This window comes from Staurois parvus, unplaced genomic scaffold (genome assembly GCF_062004578.1).
Source record: "Staurois parvus isolate SC_StPar_1 unplaced genomic scaffold, SC_StPar_1.0 ptg000081l, whole genome shotgun sequence".
Lineage (NCBI taxonomy): Eukaryota > Metazoa > Chordata > Amphibia > Anura > Ranidae > Staurois > Staurois parvus.
Genome location: NW_028317877.1, coordinates 3468665 through 3489567, shown reverse-complemented (window position 1 = coordinate 3489567; position 20903 = coordinate 3468665). Strand labels below are relative to the sequence as shown.

The following is a 20903-nucleotide window of genomic DNA, read 5'->3' as shown; positions in this document are numbered from 1 at the left end:
ATGGGAGGTTTGGCCACCAGCAGAGGGCTACCCCTTGGGTGTATTTTGTTTGCACCGAGTGTCCAGCTACTGCAGTGGCGACATCAAACCCATCCATTATGAAGATTTGCTGTGTCCTTTATTGAACAAAAGAGAAATGTATGATTCAATAAAATCATCATGATATGTATAAAAAAAAAAAAAAAAAAATCAGAATAGTCGTGACAAAAAAAGTTCTATTATATTGAACAGAAATAAAAATAGGAGACCAGTTGGTAGGTCACCAAAATATTTTCCAAAGATTGCTACAAACAGTTCATTAAAGCTTGGTTGGTTGAAGGCTTATGCTCAACGAGGTCCAACAACCAGTCCTTCCCCTTCAGTAGTGTAGGCAATAGCAAAATGATAAAAGTTTGCTCCTTTTCAGCAAGGCCACCTGAAAACACTTTCAGTACTTCACACAGAAGACTCTGTGCTCCTCTTGATTCTTCCGTAACCTGCTTCATGCAACATTTTGCACTGACTTATTCACCGATATAAGAAGAGTCATTCTTCAGTCATTGTGTAGAATATACAGTCATGTTTCATTTACTAATTTTGGATTGTTTAATCTTGTGAATATCTTTGCTGCTCAGAATCAGCGCACCATTTCTAAACCTCCCCACCTGGCCATCTGGCACAAATCCTGATGATCCTTTTCCTTTCCTTGACCTTCTGTAAAACACAGAAATAAAACAGTAACAACAACTGAAATACAGTATATAGTGACAAGTTATTAAAATGATTTTTGCCAAAGTAACATCACTTCTCCACTGCCATATATTTAACACAAGAAAAGCGCTGAAGAATGGGTTTAAAATAAGCTTCTGTTCATTCTGCAAGCCACTCTAATGTATTCATCAATCATATGGCCTGGTATAGACTGATGACCTTAACCCCTTGACGCTGACGTAACACAAATATGCAGCCTCACAGAACTGGGCTTTTTTCCGTGGGGCCACATATTTGTGTACCTGTCTTTGTGCTGGGAGCGCGCAGTGCGACGCGGTCCCAGCACAAAGACCGGGATGCCACTGAGAGCCCCAGGTCCCATTCTAACAATCGGGACCCGGGACTCCCGATTCTGGGTCACAAGATTGCTGTGATAGCCTCTGATTGGCTATCACAGTGATCAGTCACTGTACAGCCTGGCCCCCTATGTTTTTTTTTTCCCCTCTCTCTATGAATGGAGGAGAGAGGTACATTGTATCTCTCTAATTCCTGGCATAGAGGGAAAAAATGTTTGTTATAAAAAAATAAAATAAATATTAAAAAATTAAATAAAGAATAAAGAAAAAATACATAGATCAAGGTTTGATCTAGTTCAGTGCCAGGGTAAGTGTTTGGGACACCAAATAAATTGGTGTCAGTGTGTTTTAGGTAAACAAAATGTGCACTATTGTTTCTGGGCTGTACTACGGGTACAAACAACAAATAACATACACATATATGGTATCGCTGCGATCGCCAAGAGCTGGAAAATTTATTTTGGGTTGCTCTTTGGTGGTAGGTTATGGTAGTAACAAGAAACACACAGCTAAATAAAAAAAATGTTTTTTTTTACTATTTTGGGACAGTTTTCCTTTGATAATAAAAAAAAAAAAAAAAATCAGGAGATATCCATTACCATTTACCACCAAATATAAGCTCAATTTGTCCTAAAAAAAAAAAAAAAAAAAAAAAAAAGGTACAATTCACCTGGATGTACAAAGTAGTTGTGATGATATGTACGGTTTTACTAACACATGTCAACGTTGCAAAATTGTGCTTAGGCATTAAGATTTGTTTTACCCTTAGGTGTGAAGGGGTTAAAGCAGAAAAATAGCCATTTTCCAAAAATATTACAAACAGAAAGGTTTTTATAGCAGAAAGGACAAGCTAGGTCTCTTCCACAACTACAGTACCTGTTTGTATTCTTCTTTGTGTGTACACCGTACAATCCCAACATCTGCCGGGTACAGGGTTAAATAAACTCCCATGCCCATGAGTGGGAGTTATATCATCCTGGGCTGTCCAATTAAAGGACAAGTAGGGCCAAAGTCTATTTTGACCCTACTTCTCCTGTAGGTCACAGTAGTGCACTTAGTTAAGCACTCCTGTGACCCATATTCAGCAGACAGTGGGCTAAAGACCACTGATGGCTGATGTCACTGAGCCCTTTCAGGTTCTGGAGCAATCCTGACTTTAAAGTCGGAATCCACCTAGATTCCTGCCCAACAGCTGGCTCAGCCTTTCATCGAGCTGCTGACAGCCTAAGCCAGCCACTCCCACACCCTCCAAAGCCCGGTACTCCAGTGAATAGGCAGAGCAGAGAGCCGGTGACTGACAGTCACTGGCTTTTTTCTCACTGAAGAACCAAGCGATCAGCTGCTTTTTATTGCTCACTTACCAGTCTCAGAGGCAGCGTGGAAAAGATGCAGCACTGGACTGATGCTGCAACTACCTATGCGAGTATGCAAGTTTATTTATTTTTTAATTCCCAAACTTCTTCTTTAAGATGGCCAAAGATGCCGAAACCAGGAAGAAGCCACATAGGGGATACTAGTGCTGGAGAGGCAGCTAGCGGATATTGCATCGCTAGAGAAGAGGTGAATATAGTTCTGCTTAACCACTTCAAGTTGGACACTTTTACCCCTTTCCAGTCCAGGCCAATTTTCAGCTTTCAGCGCTATCGCACTTTGAATGACAATTGTGCAGTCATGCAACACTGTACCCATATTAATTTTTTAGAATTTTTTTGAGACAGATAAAACTTTATTTTGGTGGTATTTATTCACCACTGGGATTTTTTTTTTTGCTATATAAATGACAAATTCCAAAAAAAGTGTTGCAAATAATCTTTCCTCATAAATCTTGGCCTAAAATGTATTCATCTATCTTTTTAGTAAAAAAACAAAAAACCCACATTTAGTTTATAACCAAAAATTATAATTTTCAAAATAATTTTTTACATTTTTATTTTATTTTTTTTATATATATTTTTTTTAATATACTGTCACCCTAGCAGTACAGTGTCACCATAGTGAGCTTGTGAGGCAATAAAAGCAATAATTTCATCTTCTCTTTGGCTGCTTTCCTGCAGTCATTAAGAAATACTGTGCGAGCTGTGATTGGTCACAGCTTGTCACATGGTACAAGGCTGTTGTGAATAGCTTTGTACCATGTGACCTCTGTGATCATTCACAGATTTCAAAAGTAGTAAGCAATGATGTTAGGAAGTGACATCTTGTTTACTACTATTCATGTGATCACCAATTGGCCAATCAGTGATCACATCAATCGGGATCACACTCAGAGGTCCCGTACAGCAATCTGTGTTCCGCTGTGTCATCTGGACACCGATCACGGTGCTGTGTGCTACCAGGGAGCGTGCACAGGCAATGGATGCGGGGGAATGTTTAGAAAAGTCCACCCGCTTCGGCGGCACTCCCGTCTGGCTGTTTATCAGGCTGGACGGGAAGAGGTTAAAGTACTGTATATCTAAACCAAATAACTCATATCTTAAACAAGCTTTCCCATATTAATATAATTTCAGAAGTTGTTTTCAACCTTTTTAAATAAGCAGCTTTCATTAAACTTTTACCAGATGACCCTGAAATTAGGTTCCTTGTTCAGGCACTTCCCATTATGGAGTGACAACTGTGTCCCATTTGTGTTGTAACCCTTTTACACATCCCCTGGATAGTGGCAATAAGAGGCCATGCTGATACATGTTGTACAAGCCTGATCCACTGCTGTCACTATGAAGAACCTAGCACAAAACACATGCATGTAAACCGAAAGTGACGGAAAAGGGCTGGAAGAGATCAGCGGAACTGAGAGGCAAAACTAGAATGAATAAAGTAAAAACCCTTTTTTTAAAAAAAAAACAAAAAAAAACAAAACAAACTGCATTTATTTATGATATACAACGCTTTAGCAGACAAACTATCATCCAGTTTTGGTTCAGATATTTTTAACTGATCAGCATTTTGCTCTGTTGTGGACACACACAGAAACACCTTTTGATGTTCCAAGGTGGTTTAGCTCAACAAATGAAAGAGTATATAAACTCCAACAATTAACTTCTTGTATGTGCTCCCTTTTGGTCTGTTAAACATACTATTGAAACTGGTTTGTTACTATGTTTGATAAGTGCATAATATACCTGCTGATCCTGCTAGAAATCAAGTGTGCTCATTTTTTGTGCACCCTGCTGCAGTCTCCATCATTTACAGCTTACCTATAGGCTACATAACCCACCCCCCCCCCATGTTATGCAGATTGTAGAGTGGGAGGTGATTTGTAGTCCTAACACACTTTTTGTTCTACTGTGACAATGCTGCTCTTTCATAGACACACTACAGCGAGTATGCATCATCACCCTAGAACAAGAAGTTACTGGCAGGATCACCAGCTGAAAATAAGGGCTAAACGCCTGAAAAAAAAGAAAACGAATGCAGTTGTCACATCTAAGCTGCAATATTACATTTTATTCATGGGTTTAGATTTACTTTAAATATGATGTAATAATAACGTCACTGCCCCAACTCTCCATCTTGTCGAATCAGAGAACACTTTGCATTAATTTAGAAAATGCAAAGCATTCTCTGACCGACACCTGTGCCAAGCAACTGACCTTTATTCAGAATGCAAGAGGTCAGATGCTCAGCATGGGACTTTAACCACCTCACGTCCGGCCGTTGTATATAAACGGCCGGACGGTGGCAGTGCAGGGTCGGGTGGCCATTTATAAACGGCCTCCCTGCCCCCTGCTTGTGTGCGCACCCTGGGAGCATGCAGCACCGCGATCTGGTGCCCGCTGTGTCCTCTGGACACAGTGGAACACCGATCGTCGTACGGTACCTCTGTGCGAGGTCCCGATCATGTGATCACTGATTGGCCAATCAGTGATCACATGCAGAGTAGTAAGCAAGATGTCACTTTTGACCACTGCTTACTATGTGTGAAATCTGTGAATGATCACAGAGGTCACATGGTACAAGGCTATTCACAACAGCCTTGTACCATGTGACAAGCTGTGACCAATCACAGCTCACACAGTAGTTCAAGAATGCAGCCAGAGAGAAGGAGAAATGATTGCTTTTACAGCCTTTATGGGTGTAAAAGCAATCAATGTAAAAAAAAACAAACATCTTCATCACCCCCCACAAGTAGTAGTGTCACCATGGTGACACTGTACTGCTAGGGTGACAATATGTAAAAAAAAAAAAAAAAAAACAAATAATAATATAAAAAAATAAAATTAAAATGTAAAAAAAAAAAGTTTCAAAATTATAATTTTTGGTTATAAACTAATTTGGGTTATTTTTTTTTACTAAAAAGATAACTGAATAAATTGTGGCCAAGATTTATGATGAAATATTATTTATTTGCAAAATTTTATAAGAAAAACACTTTTTTCAAAATTTTTGGACTTTTTCATTTACATAGCAAAAAAAATTAAAATCCCAGTGGTGAATAAATACCACCAAAATAAAGCTTTATCGGTCTCAAAAAAATATTTAAAAATGCATATGGATACAGTGTTGCATGACCGCGCAATTGTCATTAAAAGTGTGATAGCACTGAAAGCTAAAAATTGGCCTGAACAGGAAGGGGGTAAAAGTGTCCGGACTTGAAATGGTTAAAGGAAGTGGCGATCACTGGAGTACAAGCATTGACTGCTTCAGTGATTTCATGTTTCTAGGGTCATTGGTCAGGTATGGTATATACAGCAATGTAGCTATGTATAAATTATCCATACTTGGAATTCATCTATAATGTGTGAATAAAACAGTTAAATAGTATTATGGAGGACAATCTTCCTACGATAACATAAACCACACACAGGCTCACCTGACATTCTGTCCTTGTTTCTGTTTTTTTCTTACTGGTTCCGTGATATTTTCCTATTTTTGAAGAATAAGGAAGATCATGGTAAAACTAGGGAAAAACAACTAGCAGTAACAATGTAACAAAACAATAACAAAAGATTATTATTTCCCTGTCAAAGTAGTTGTAAACCTTTAACATGGAAGACAAACAAAGCACATCCTTCTATAGAGAGTACTAGCCTGAATCTAAAGCACCAAGTGTCATTTCTCTCTGATCTCGCTTTCCTCTGCTATTTGCATGAGTCACTGTTAATAGTTTATGACGACTCCACAGCCTCCCAGGAGATGAACCACCTTGCCTGCCCCCATCCCATTAGCACACAGCAGGTGAATGACAGCCTCAGCTCTGTATAATTCCCAATTTTTCTTATGCTCTAGCTCTACCCCACCCCCTACTTTCTACTGATGAGAAAAATCTTTTGATCTGTGTTTTTCAAAGTTGTAATGGTGAAAGGGCTGCATATAACCAGGCACAATGTATGAAGGCGGATTTGTTTCATCTTTGTGTATCATCTGAGGCCAGTCACTTCAGTAGGTATATGTAAGAGTTTACAACCACTTTAACCTCCCTAGCGGTCTGATTATTTCAGATTTTTGGTGCTGAAAGCGGTACCATTTTTGTGCATGGAAATATGTAGTTTTTTTTATTGTAGGCTGTAATTTTTAGGAATAACTCACTGAAATCTGTCCGAACAAGAGTCTATTAAACATCCCGGGTATGATAAAATTTGAAACACGAAATCATAAATTATAATTTAATAAATAATCATAACAAAATAATAATATAATAATAATACATTTAATTCAATAATATAATCAAACCAAAAACACTGAATTTGAAATATAGCGCCAAGTTCGCACATCGCTGAGCAAAGTCGCAAAATCGTTTTCAGTGTCTGATGACGAATTTCCCCACGAATCATTATCACTCAATTCTGCAAGTGGTTCTGATTTACTATCGCTGTTCTCTAGCTGATCTAAACCCACTTTTGACCTAAAGGGACACTTTTTGGACGCCATGGACTTTTCTCAGTTTCCAGGCAGAAAGAACAGACAAAATGCAGGCAGGGCACAGGACAAAGCACTAGGGACAATATGTATGTGAAATGGGTTGAAACAGCAATGTTTTGCTATGTAAAATTTGTTTGGAAAAAAATGACATTTTTTAAAATTTTCAAATTTCCCGCCGGCGGCGGCGCCCGTACGTCCCGACGTCACAAGGACCGGAACACAGAAGCCGGATGCCAGCATCGGCTGGAGGAGATGGCTGGGGACGCTGCAGGGGACACATCGTGGGAGGGATGGACAAGGTAAGCTCTGCAGTGCCGCATGGTAAGCCCGAGTGTAGCTCAGGGTTACCGCTTTTGGTACTGAAATTTTACCCCGAGCTACACTCGGGAATACCACCAGGGAGGTTAAAGAAAAATAATATGTCATGACAGAAGCAAAGGGCTGTCACTGCTGACTTGTTTTGAGAAAATGCTAGTTGTCAAGCTGTCATGCTGATCCCAATGATTCAGAACTCTGAATAGGTGACCCAGCATAAAACTGCAAAAAGGGTCTTCCGATGATTCTCCAACTTTCCTGATCTGCATACATGCTGTAGGTCACTGACTCAAACTACTGAAGCCAGAGGGTCTGAATAACAGCAAGCCAGGCTATTTGCTTCTAAGAGACCTGAACACATGTGACAAGCAAAAGGATGAAACTAAAGCAAATTGAAAAAGTATTTATGAAATAAAACTAAGAAAAAAAACAAACAAACAAAAATTCTCCAGTGGTTGCTATAGATTGCAGCAGTATATTGGGTAATATACAACTTCAACAGAGTGATGAGCAGAAAGACTACAGAGAACAGAGACAAGATTCTCAATAACAAGATTATATTAATAGAAATAAATACAGTAATATGAGCTTCACAAACCGTAAGGCTTCTTTCTTTTGTTTGTTCCTGTTCCTTTATCTTCTCTTGGAAAACTTTGTAGTTCACATATTCTCTTTTGGGGGGCTGGCAACACAAAATGTATATAAGGACATTTACAGTTTTATTGGTAAAATGTGAAATGATTATGCGCTTTCATGTCCATATTTTAAAACGAAGCAAACCAAAGATTAAATGACATTGAATCCCAATTTCAGAAAATGACTAAATGCACATGATGATGATAACTATATTGAAAATCCCACATCAAGGTAGGCTGCTTGTGACTTTCATTAAATTATACTGATATTCTTCATGTAAACAATGTTTAAGTACTAATACCTATGCTGCCTAAAACAACAATAAAAATCTTATTTTAACCTCCACCATAGGCTTTTTGGTTTTAACCACTTGCCCTTCAGAGGATTTACTCCCCTTCCTGACCAGGCCATTTTTTACGATACGCCGCTGCGTTACTTTAACTGCCAATTGCGCGGTCATGCAACGCTGCACCCAATTGAAATTTATGTCTTTTTTTCCTCCACAAATGGAGCTTTCTTTTGGTGGTATTTGATCAAATCTGCATTTTTTATTTTTTTTGTGCTATAAACAAAAAAAGACCAACAATTTTGAAAAAAAAAAACCCTATATTTTTGACTTTTTGCTATTAAACATGTCCAGTAAAAAAAATTTGAAAAATCAAACTACGTCATAAATTTAGGCCAAAATGTATTCTGCTACATATCTTTACTTAAAAAAAAAAACCCAATACGTGTAAATTAATTGGTTTATGTGAAAGTCATGGAGTCTACAAATGGCAGTATAGATACTGGAATTTTTTTTTAATTTTTTTAAATACTAGTAATGGTGGCAATCAGTGACTTATAGCATTCTGACACTGGGGGGGAACTAAAGGCCACTGACATCCCCAATGACACTAATACAGTGATTAGTGCTAATAAAAAGTACTAAACACTGTACTAATGACACTGGGCAGGAAGGGGTTAAAATCTGGGGCAAAGGGTTAACTGTTTTACTATGTAAGCATGCTGCTTTGTGTTGCTCTGCTATGCAGAGCAACACAAAGCCGCATGCTGGTGCTGACAGGGGAGAGATCTGTATTACTTACATATAGACCTCTCCCCTGTCAGTGTTCCTCAGCAATTGCTGGGTGCTGGCAGGGAATCTCCGGCCGGGACCCGGTAATCGACAGCTGTAGCCGCCAATGTGTGGCCATCCCTGTTTGACAGAAGTCTTATCATTAGAGCAACTTGTGTTGAATTAAAAGGTTGGAAATCTTTTGTCGATCAGTGGCTACAGCCAATGGTCAGTGTATTCTGACAGTGCCAAGCTCCACTGTTACAATTCAATGTCTCGGAAGGGAAGGAATTCCTTCATCCACCTTGTTCAAGTGAATGGGGGAATCTATGCATTGTTTTTTAATTCAACCCACTTAATACACCTATTGGTCAGCTAGTCCAACCAATACATTGAAAAAGGACAGAAAGGACTTGGGAGGTGAAAACAGATATGCAAAAATTGGAAATTAGCATATACTGTAGCATCAGAATTACTGTTAAATCTGACATGCAACTTTCTCCAAATTTAAGCTTTGTGTATCTGCTCTAGTCTTGTGACCAACTGATTTCACCTTTGAATAAAGACTATACAGGTGTACCTTGGTTTACAAACGCCTCAGTTAACGTAATTTTCGGTTCACAAATGAAAATCCATTGAAAATAATGCCTCGGTTGACAAATGTTTTGCAAATTTTTATTCTCAATATGAAGTGTATGTCGGTGCCAATTTTTAAACGCAATTTCCAGCTTTTTTTTTCTTCACTATAGCTCACAGAATTAGCTGTCATTATCCCCAGAGTTAAAGGAAACATTGTTTCTTTTAACTTGGGGAAATAAACTAAAAAGGAAACTTTCTCTTTCTTTTAGTTGGGAGAAAAGTGACAGCTGAATCTTTGAGCTATAGTAAAGAAAAAAAAAGGCAGTAATTACATTTATTTAAAAACCGGCACCACAATAAATAAAAAACTGGCGTGGGGTCCCCCCCTCTCATCCATACCAAGCCCTTTGGGTCTGGTATGGGTTTTGAGGGGAACTCCCACGGCAAAATTCAGCATGCAGGCCGGCAGGTCAGGAAAGGGTGGGGGGTGGGGAAGACCACCCCAAAGCACCTTGTCCCCATGTTGATGGATACAAGGGCCTCTTCCCCACAACCCTGGCTGGTGGTTGTGGGGGTCTGCGGGCAAGAGGCCCTACCCCTTACATATTTAAGAGCTGTCAAACCACCGGAGCAGGCAGACTGCTAGGAGACATCGTCGGAAGCGGAGCCTTTTTTTTTTTTATGCTTTTTTCGGGTTGGCGGCAGACATCGTGAATGACGTTGGATCTACTGCAAATATTCTTTTATTTTAAAAAAAGGACTTGTCAAAGACCATGTCCTGTCTTTTCTCACACACTTTTGTTTTTTGTGAATAAGTCACGGGATCATGTACCCCATACTCATCCACAGGGGGGGGGGCTGGTATCTGGGGGCCCCCTTGTTAAAGGGGGCTTCCAGATTCCGATAAGCCCCCTACAACCATCGGCCAGGATTGTGGGGAAGAGGCCCTTGTCCCCCATCAACGTGCTTTTCACCCAAAGCACCCACCCCCCCATGTTGAGGGCATGTGGCTTGGTATGGTTCGGGGGGGGGGCGCTTGTTCGTCTCCCCCCCCCCTTTCCTGACCTGCCAAGCTGCATGCTCAGATAAGGGTCTGGTATGGATTTTGGGGGGAACCCCCCTGTCATTTTTTTTTTTTTAATTTTGGTGTGGAAGTTCCTCTCAAAATCCATACCAGACCCAAAGGGCTTGGTATGGATGGGAGGGGGGACCCCACGCTGTTTATTTTTTTAATTGCCGGCAATTCTTTCACATTCAGTTGTCATTCAGGAACCCCGCTGACAGCTGAAACATTAGCACATGGTTGTCACTACTAAAATACCGCATGACTTGATCAAATAACTCATGCGGTATTTTAGTAGCGTTTACTTTTTTCTGACCTCCGGAACGGATTAATTGGTTTTCAATGCATTACTATGGGAAACGGCGTTTCGGTTTACAAATTTTTTGCTATACGAAAAGTCCTGCAGAACTAATTAAATTCATAAACCGAGGTATGCCTGTATATGAGCCATAGAAGAATTTCTGTATTGAAAGATAAATCCAGTAACACATTTTCTCTATTCACCGATATAACAAATTGACTCTAGGGAAGGCATGGCCTTCCAATAAGAAAATTAGATAAGCACCAAGGTTTCTGTCTATAGTTACCTTTGCTCCAAGCATAATTGCCCTCTCCTGTTCAAATTTCCTTTGTTTTTCTTTCTTGAAACCTGTGATACCAAACTTGTGAACCTCCAAACGTACCTGTGAAAAAAAAAAATTTCTATCTATTGGGCATTTGTGACAAAGCAGGCTAAAACAATGCCTTAAGAACATTCAACCAGAGGAGAAGATACTTTAAGAACATTCAACTTTGCCCCATTCTCCCAACAGCTAGTTAATTCCCACATAATGGAAGGTACATGCAGTTTTACTGGATGAATAATTATACAAAGACCCCTAAGATTTGTTCAGGTGATAAGGATAATTGCAGACCCTCCTGTTCAGGAATCAGCCAGCAAAGGACATAGTGAAACAAATGGCTATTTCTTCAGAACAGAAAAAGGAAGGAATTTCCAACAAAATATGTTAAAATCCTTTCAAAGTACATATGTTACCCAGAGGGGACTTTTTTATCAATATAAAGAAGAGTTAAACAAAGGACATAGACATAAACATACCTTTTCAAAATCAAATGTTGGATTGTTTTCTTCCTCCTTTGAATCAATAATTATCTGTAAAGGGAAAAAGATGTGATACATTATAAATATTTATATATACATATAAATTTAAATTTTGACAGACGTTCAGGTGAGCATCCCGGATTGCAGACAGTGTTTGTTTAGGGCCGCATAGCCACACATCTGTGAAATTTGGACAAGTGGCTGTAAAGCTGCTTTACCCCCATACACCTACACAGGATGCCGCACAGAGCACCTGGAGGTTCAAGCTGCAAAAACACGTGGCCTGTTCACCAACTATGGACCTCAGCATCCGTGTGAATGAGGCCTTAAAGTGTATGTCCAGCCAAAACTTTATTTGTAAATTTGGTATAGATTTGGGAAGGGTTAGAATTAGAAGTCAGGTTTTACCTATATCCAGGCAGATTTGCCTTACTTACTTTCCTAGAGACTACAGATTTACTACTTGCCAACAACAACACAGATTGAAACTAATGGTGCACCGAAATGCTGTTGCCAAAACCATAAATTCAAAATGCACTTGGCCGAAAAGGCAATGTGCAGTTTTTAAAAATGAATATATATTTTTTGGAAAAAAATACACCGATTAAAAAAAAAAAAAATTATATATATATATATATATATATATATACACACACACACACACACACACACACACACACAGACCCCAATTTGGTTGTAAAACATGATAGAGGATGTTATGGAGAGTAAATAGATATCCAACATGTCACGCTTTAAGACTGCGCAAGCTCGTGGAATGGCGTGAAACTGCGGTACTTAAAAATCTCCATGAGGGATGCTTTAAAAATTTCTACAGGTTAGCATTGTAAAGTTACAGAGGAGGTCTAGCGCTAGAATTATTGCTCTTGCTCTGATGTTCGTGGCGATACCTCACGTGTGTGGTTTGAACACCGTTTACATATGTGGGCATGGCCTACGTATGTGTTCACCACTACACGTGAGCACGGGGGGACGGGGGCACTTTAAACTTTTTTATTATTATTTATTTAATGGGTTTTTGTGCACGGTCCATTTAAAAAAAATTGTAATCACTTTTATTCTAATCACAAGAAATGCATGCATCCCTTGTGATAGAAATAATTAGTGACAGGTCCTCTTTATGGAGAGATATGGGGTCAATAAGACCCCATATCTCTCCTCTACAATGTAAATCATTGGATAAAAAAAAAAGCATTGATCTAGCGCACAAAAATGGCCAGAATGGGAAGTGACATCGTTCTGGTCCTCCAAAGGAATAGAGAAGAGTGGCGGCCATCTTACCTTCACTCATCTCTATCCCCAGTGCCGGGATCAATGGTTTCTCATGTAAGGCTGAGAACTACCGAGCGGCGGGCGGCGGCGAGGAGCAGTGTTTTTACAGCACCTGTATCGGTGCTTGTTTTCATTTTGGCCAACTGCCGAAAGGGGTGTTTTCTGCCAAAATGTTTCAGCCACTGAAATTTCAGTGCATCCCTAATTGAAACGTTTTTTTTAGTAATACTGAGGAAGACTAGAACCTCCATATCCTGTGTGTGTCCCTGTAGCAGATTTTTCCTCATTTCCTGTCTGGACCATTGTCACTGTAACAATAAGTGAGGGGAAATCTCCCAAATAGAACCCCAGATAGCCTCCATCCATCAGACAATGGCTCAGGAGTAAAAAGTAGAAGATTTGAATCAGATGGAGGACTTAATCCTGACTTCTCAACACAAACAAGAACAGGGATGTATAGCCCGATGCCTGAGACATGCAGTTCCAAGCACTGGGCTAGAGGTTTTTCCTTATATTTAGCTCTGCTGCGGGCAAGCAGCAGGAAGTAGAACTGATGGTCGGCTGTCTTGTAAAAGAAATCTGAGCGGCTAACTATCCACTGGATTGCTTTTACAAGCGTGAGCTGTCCTGTCGCACCAGGACACCTGATCGACCATCTGGTGCTTCCCCTGGCTGATCAAAAAAATGGACAAAGATTGGAACCGCTCTGTCCACCTCTGATATAGGAAGCAGGAAGAGATGAGCATACATCACTTCCAGTTTCCCCGGAAGTAAATGGTGGCATTTTTAAAAAATGGAAAGCATTTGATCACACCGATCTTGTGTGATCAAATCCTTTTAAAGGGCAGAGGAGGGATCTGGGGGGCTCTCGATAAAGAGCATCTGTCACTGCCTATTGCTGTCACAAGGGCTATTTACATTCCTTGTGACAGCAATAAAAGTGATCAAAAAAGAAAGAAAAAAAAAATGACAGCAACAGTGTTAAAATAATAAAGAATTTAAAAAAAATGTTTAAAGTACCCCCGTGCGCAAAGGCAAACGCATGTGTCGGTCCTGCACACATGCAAACAGCATTCGGTCCACACATGTAATGCATCACCTAAAATGTCAGCTCACTGGGCAGTAATTCCAGTACCAGACCTCCTCTGTAAATCATAATGTCGCCTATGGATAGTAAAATGTATGTTGTTTGTTGCCACTGCATGGGCGTGCACAATTTTAAAGCATGATGTTTTGGTATCTATTTATTCAGAGTAACATCATCTTTTATATTTTACCACAAAATTAGGTTTAGTATTGTGTTTTTTGCGTTAAAAATCAAAAAAGTGTATTTTTACCCAAAAAAATTGCGTTTGAAAAAGTGCTGCGCAAATACTGTGTTACATTAAAAAAAAAAATTGAACCCACCAATTTATTCTCTAGGGACTCTGCTTTTTTTAAAAACAAAAAAAACCAAAAAATTTTTATCAGGACAAGCAGATTGTCATGACGGACAAGTAGATTGGAACCCTGATTTAGTCCTTGGACAAATACTTTCTTAAAAAATGTCCACACCCCTGAAGAAGTGTATTCCAAAAACATGGAGTCTGTGGAATATGTTTATCTATTCTGAGGAGGGCAAAGCTCTCTTTTATTTGAGTCCTATTAAGTGTGGTGGCATCCTCTACCTTCCTGTGGATTGAACCAGTTTTTTTCTCCATAATTATCCCCCCCCCACCTTTTTATCTTCGCTCCTATAGCTCTTCTTTGCTGCCTGTTATATTATGTAATGGGTAATAAAAAGTGTTTGGGGCAGTACTCTGCTCCCCATTGGGCAGTTACAGTCAGCTACTCTGTGGATCCGGAGCTACGGTAACCCAGGGTACACATTTTGATCCTCCATAGTGATGTTTTTTGTACACTGCACTTTTTAGTTTCCCTATGATATGGTTTGAGGTGATTGTAGCTGTTTTAGTGCATTTGCGACAGAAACAATTGAGTACTGTCCGTGATACTTTTTTTATTTGCACTAACATACAATTTTGAGTACAAGCTTTCGGGGTATGTCCCTTTCTTCAAAGTCCAAGCAGTACTGTACAAATCACAAAGTTTAAGCAGAATGTTAGAAGAGATGAAGAAAAAAAAACAAAAAAAGAGAGGATAGAGATAAGATACAGCCCAAGCGAGGGGGGAGGGGGGGATACTACACTCACACAGAGGGAGTCAAGCTTCAGCTAATAGTTATAAAACTGTTGGAAAATGAGTGAGGAATCCCATGTCCAAATTAAGGCCATTATCTCTTGTGTCAAATAGAATTATCATTCCTAGTTCAAAAGTTTTTCTTTCCTGGATGGATTTGAAATTTCCTTTAAGAACTTAGTTAGAGATAACGCCTTAATTTGGACATGGGATTCCTCACTCATTTTCCAAAAGTTTTCTAACTATTAGCTGAAGCTTGACTCCTTCTGTGTGAGTGTAGTACCCCCCCCCCTCGCTTGGGCTGTATCTTATCTCTAGCCTCTCTTTTTTTTTTTCCCTTCATCTCTTCTAACATTCTGCTGAAACTTTGTGATTTCTACAGTACTACTTGGACTTTGAAGGGGACATACCCCGAAAGCTTGTCCTCAAAATTGTATGTTAGTGCAAATAAAAAAAAGTATCGCATCAGTACTCAATTGTTCCTATGATATGGGAATTCTAGATGTGCATATTTGATCTGATTGTTAATGTTACTACTTCTTGTACCTGATCGTAGGACTGAATCCTGCTTTACTATTTGGAATTCTACATATTGTCTGTAACGGATATTGCCTTCTTTTTAATAAAAGTAAATTTGCAAAAACAAAAAACCAAGATAGTAGTAAAAAACTGACAGAGGATCCAACAGTCCTTCGCAATATCCAAAGCAAAAAAACATAAAACTCTTGGCTAGACTTACACTTTAACAGTCCTCGAAAAATATCTGCACAAAGTTACATGCTCGCTTACTTTAGAATCTCTGTCTTGTACTTCACCGCTCTTGGCTTGCTTTTTATCTTTACGACTGACAAATGTTACAACTTCAACATGAGATTTTGAGACAGAACTGCTCGGAATATCAGTGCCTTTTGGCTGGCTGCTCAATTCGTCCTTGATAGCGTTAAAGAAAAAAGATGGATTTTTCTTTCCCCGTCTAGAACTGTGAATTTCCAAAATAGGTAGTGGATGTTCCCCAGAGCCATTCACTTCTTTTGTTTTAATAGCAAGTGGAGCGCCTTCTTCACTTTCAGATATTGTCACTTTGGAAGGCTCAAAATCATCACCTGTCAACATTCAGAAAATATATAAATACATAATAAAATACAGTTAAAACAGAAAAAAAAAAAGAATTACATACATCTCTGCATACATAATTAGCTCAGCTACATTATCCGCAGTCTACTGATCCACAGGTAGATACAAACCGCTGAAAAAAATAATATGTGTTTGTTATGGGTTATTACAGCTTAGTGTGTACTGGATTATTAATCAAGCTTCATATAGCCCATCAATATTCACCGTTCCAAAAAAATTAAAGGAACACTTTAAAAACACATCAGATCTCAATGGGGAAAAATATCATGCTGGAATGCCCCATTGTTTGATGGAAATGAAAATTATCAACCTACAGAGGACTGAATTCAAAGACACCTGAAAATCAAAGTGAAAAAATGATGCAGCAGGCTAGTCCATTTTGCTGAATTTTCATTGCAGCAACTCAAAATGGTACTCAGTAGTTTGTATGGCCCCCACGTTCTTGTATGCATTCCTGACAACATCGGGGCATGCTCCTAATGAGACGACGGATGGTGTCCTGAGGTATTTCCACCCAGATCTGGACCAGGGCATCACTGAGTTCCGGGAGGGATAGTCTGAGGTGCAACCTGGTGGCATTGGATGGACTGAAACATGATATCCCAGAGGTGTTCTATTGGATTTAGGCCAGGCGAGCGTGGTGGCCATTCAATGGTATCAATTCCTTCATCCTCCAGGAACTGCCTGCATACTCTCGCCACATGAGGCCGGGCATTGTCGTGCAGCAGGAGAAACCCAGGACCCACTGCACCAGCGTAGGGTCTGACAAAGGGTTCAATGATTTCATCCTGATACCTAATGGCAGTCAGTGTGCCATTGTCTAGCCTGTAGAGGTCTATGCGTCCCTCCATGGATATGCCTCCCCAGGCCATCACTGACCCACCACAAACAGTCATGCTGAACGATGTTACAAGTAGCATAACATTCTCCAGGACTTCTCCAGACCCTTTCATGTCTGTCACATGTGCTCAGGGTGAACCTGCTCTCATCTGTGAAAAGCACGGGCACCAATGGCAGACCTGCCAATGGCTAATGCCAATCGAGCTCTATGATGCGAGCAGTGACCACAGGGCCCACTAGAGAACGTCGGGCCCTCAAGCCACCCTCATTAAGTCTTTTTCTGATTTTTTGGACAGAAACATTCACACCAGTGGCCTGCTGGAGGTCATTTTGGAAGACTCTGGCAGTGCTCATCCTGTTCCTCCTTACACAAAAGAGCAGATACCGGTCCTGCTGATGGGTTATGGACCTTCTACGGCCCTGTCCAGCTCTCCTAGAGTAACTGCCTCCTGGAATCACCTCCATGCTCTTGAGACTGTGCTGGGAAACACAGCAAACCTTCTGGCAATGGCACGTATTAATGTGCCATCCTGGAGGAGTTGGACTGCCTGTGCAACCTCTGTAGGGTCCAGGTGTCGCCTCATGCTACCACTAGTGACACTGACCCTAGCCAAATGCAAAACTAGTGAAAAAACAGTCAGAAAAGATGATGAGTACGGAAAAGAAATGTCAGTGGCCTCCACCTGTAAAACCATTCCTGTTTTCGGGATTGTCTCATTGTTGCCCATCTAGTGCACCTGTTGTTAATTTCATTAATACCAAAGCAGCTGAAACTGATTAACAACCCCCTCTGCTACTTAATTGGCCAGATCAATATCCCAGGAGTTTAACTGACTTGACGCTATACTCTGATTAAAAAGAGTTCCTTTAATTTTTTGAGCAGTGTATATGTATGACCAATAAATTCCTGTTGAATCAAAGACCAATCACAAGCTTACGAGGGTTTGAATCTCAGCCAGTTCAGAAAGGACTGGTCAAGATTCTAACCATGTATGGGCAGGACGATTGTACTCAAGTTGATCCATCAATCGACTTGGGTACAACCAGCATGTCAGATAGCATGAGATTATTGCAAGCGGCTATAGCCACAAGCAATAACCACTGTGTTCTCCTGGCAGGGACGGCTCCCTGAGCACCCCCCTTCCCCAACCAGAGAACACAATAGCTCCGTGGGAGAGACTCCCCCATCAACACTGACTGTGTTGATAGGGAAATCGAGTGATTTTCTTTCCTGCAACAAGTGGTTGCAGGAAAGAATATTGCATCATCCATGGCCTGCCTTAGGGCCTTTTCACAGGCGTTTCCGATCGGGTCTGCCTGTTTGTTTTTTAGGCAAACTCGATCAGACCCTCTATTCTCCTTTATGCAACGGCGGGTGTAAAAAACATCCCCTTAGCATTTCTGGCAGTGGCCGTCTTGAATAATTGCAGATGATTCATGTAGCATTTATTTCCTGAAATCCATCTGTCCTTAGCTCAGACATGCCAGCAAGTTTTGGGTCTGATGAAGAAGGGGTTACCTTCAAAACGTGTCAGCTGTTAGGGACCCTGGTGAGGTTCCAATGTATCCTGGATTATGCCAAGTCTAGGACGACTGGACTACAAATGAATGCTCAATCAGCGATTTTAATTCACATATTTGGGAGTATATTTTATGTTGATTTTAAATAAATGCTTTGGGATAATGCACTAGGTTGGTGCGCCCTTTTCTGTTTGTTTGAAAGCCCCTCCTTCAGATGAAAGAAAAAAAAGCCCATGAAAACTCCTGGGATGTATGACGTCACTGGCCTAGGCCAGAAAACAGGATGCAACTGAGGAAATGTAAAAAAAAAAAAAATGTTTAAAAGTAAACATAGTATACCTTACTATCTGTTTATTAATACTAGCAGCATAAGGATTGGAAATAGCTAATGCTGATTGAGAATGTTTAGTTCCATATCAGGTCACCTGTTACGGGATAGGGAGATTCACTGTATGGATATTTTTTTGTTGTGCCTGAAGTTGGGATTTAAAGCGGTTCTACAGTCAAAATTAAAACAAGTAAAATAAATAAATGAATAAAAGTCAGCAGCTACAAAAACTGTAGCCACTGACATTTAAAAAACAGCCACTCAGCTGTCCCTCGATCCCACAGTGTGCTCAAACCAGCCGGGGTCACCGGCCATCCTGTGTCCCTGGCACCTTCAATGTGAACACCTGGCTGTGACAGCTTGTGGCCTCACAGCTGGGTGCCCAGTGCACATACGTAAGTGGCACTGCACTTTGTGAATGGTCCTGTAGTCTTCTGGGACCTGTCATGGGTCCCAGAACACTACGGGGATAGAGAGGGGTGGGGGGACAGGACAACTTCTGCTTCTGATCGCCTAGTCCAGGGGTCTCCAATCTTTGTAAACAAAGGGCCAGTTTACTGTCCTTCAGTCTTTAGGGGGGCTGGACTATGGCCAATGGGAAAACAAAATGTCTCAGCATCAGTGGGAGTAAACAATCCCCTATCATTGTGTGACAGTGGGAGAAATTGTGCCTCATCATTGGTGTCATTGAACCCCACTGTTGGTGTCATGGGGGGGGGGGGGGGACTATGCCCCATCATTTATCGCATTAGGAGGAATTATGCCTTTCACTGGTGTCAGTGAATTAAGTAGCATCCCAAGTGCCAGATAAAAGCAAGCAAAGGACAGCAATTTGGAGAGCAATGGACTAGTCGATCGTAGCCAAAGTGGGAGTGGGTACCTGTCAAATTTGGGTACCCCCCCACCACCACACTCCCCAAAGGTGCCAATCCTAAATGGGGAGCAGGAGATGAAGACTTAAAGCAGAACTTCTACTTTTGGGTGGAGCTCTGCTTTAATCTATGAGAATATTTCTGGAGTGCAAGAAATACATACTTATATATAAAAGAAACATATACTGTGAGTGTTTGGCATACATTCACGTACTGCGAAAAAGCGCAAATGTGCTCAGAAATGTTTCAGCAAACTAAATAAAGATGACCTCACATGGATAAATAAAACTGAAAGATATGATGTCGGATTTGACAAAATGACAAGCCAGATGCAGGGGCGGACTGACAACTCATGGGGCCCCTGGGTAATAGGGGATCATGGGGCCCCTGTGTCTTTGGCCAAACTCAAAAAAGCCTATGAAAAAAGTACCAGGGGCATCTCATGGGGCCCCCTACTCACCCCAGATGAAAATGCTATGGCTGAGCAATCAGTGACAGATAATGACGGTATTGATCTTTCAAGCTGTTCATTGGAGGTGGAAAAAAAGCCGTACTAGTCGACTGGAGTTTTTTTTTTGCACAAGTGTAGAAAAATCGCCATTGACTGACCACGTACAATTTTTTTTTCCCGCCATAACCAATCAGCATGGTTAGGACAAAACTGCCAGTACTTGTCAGTCACGCCATTTTTATCTCGCTCGATCTTCAATTTGATTGTTTTGTCGAATTGGCCAATAATTGTTCATTTTTCTCCCCCCTTGTGTGGCCCCCATAAAGTTTAGTTGGGGGTTTACATCTACTAGAAGGAGCAGCAGGGAAAGAGGAGCCAATCATATTGGGGTTGTGGCACAGATCGGGGATTAGGAGGCTCCCTGCTGATGGAGTCATTCACTTACCGAAATCATACAGATTGCTGAGAACGGAATCCAGCTGATCCTGGACATGTCCTTCCCTCTCTCTCTCTGCCATTGTAGCGGACATCACTGGACTGAGATCCAGGAACACATCAACACAAACACGTGGAACAAGAGCTAACCGGAAGTCCCCGATCCGTACCCAGACTCTGTCCCCAGCAGTTCCCGT

At 40.7% G+C, this 20903-nt stretch overlaps 1 protein-coding gene across 1 annotated transcript; it reads right to left on the bottom strand.

Moving 5' to 3' along the window:
* Positions 1-96: 96 nt before the first annotated feature.
* Positions 97-20894, bottom strand: FSAF1 (40S small subunit processome assembly factor 1). The gene is made up of 7 exons (XM_089669718.1): positions 20717-20894; positions 15915-16228; positions 11655-11708; positions 11143-11238; positions 7819-7902; positions 5857-5909; positions 97-693 (listed from the first exon to the last, which is right to left on the bottom strand). Exons 1-7 carry the CDS (start codon positions 20799-20801, stop codon positions 564-566), a joined length of 816 nt encoding a protein of 271 aa, XP_089525844.1. The 5' UTR covers positions 20802-20894; the 3' UTR covers positions 97-563.
* Between the last annotated feature and the right edge of the window lie 9 nt (positions 20895-20903).

What these genes read in the sequence shown, in the direction of transcription:
- FSAF1 (XM_089669718.1), bottom strand. Translation starts at nt 20,801, where the DNA reads ATGTCCGCTACAATGGCAGAGAGAGAGAGGGAAGGACATGTCCAGGAT. An exon ending in CAGCAATCTGTATGATTTCG is followed by an intron (nt 16,229 to 20,716) that starts GTAAGTGAATGA and finishes GAATGTTGACAG; the next exon opens with GTGATGATTTTGAGCCTTCC. An exon ending in CAAAAGAAAGAAGCCTTACG is followed by an intron (nt 5,910 to 7,818) that starts GTTTGTGAAGCT and finishes CTTCAAAAATAG; the next exon opens with GAAAATATCACGGAACCAGT.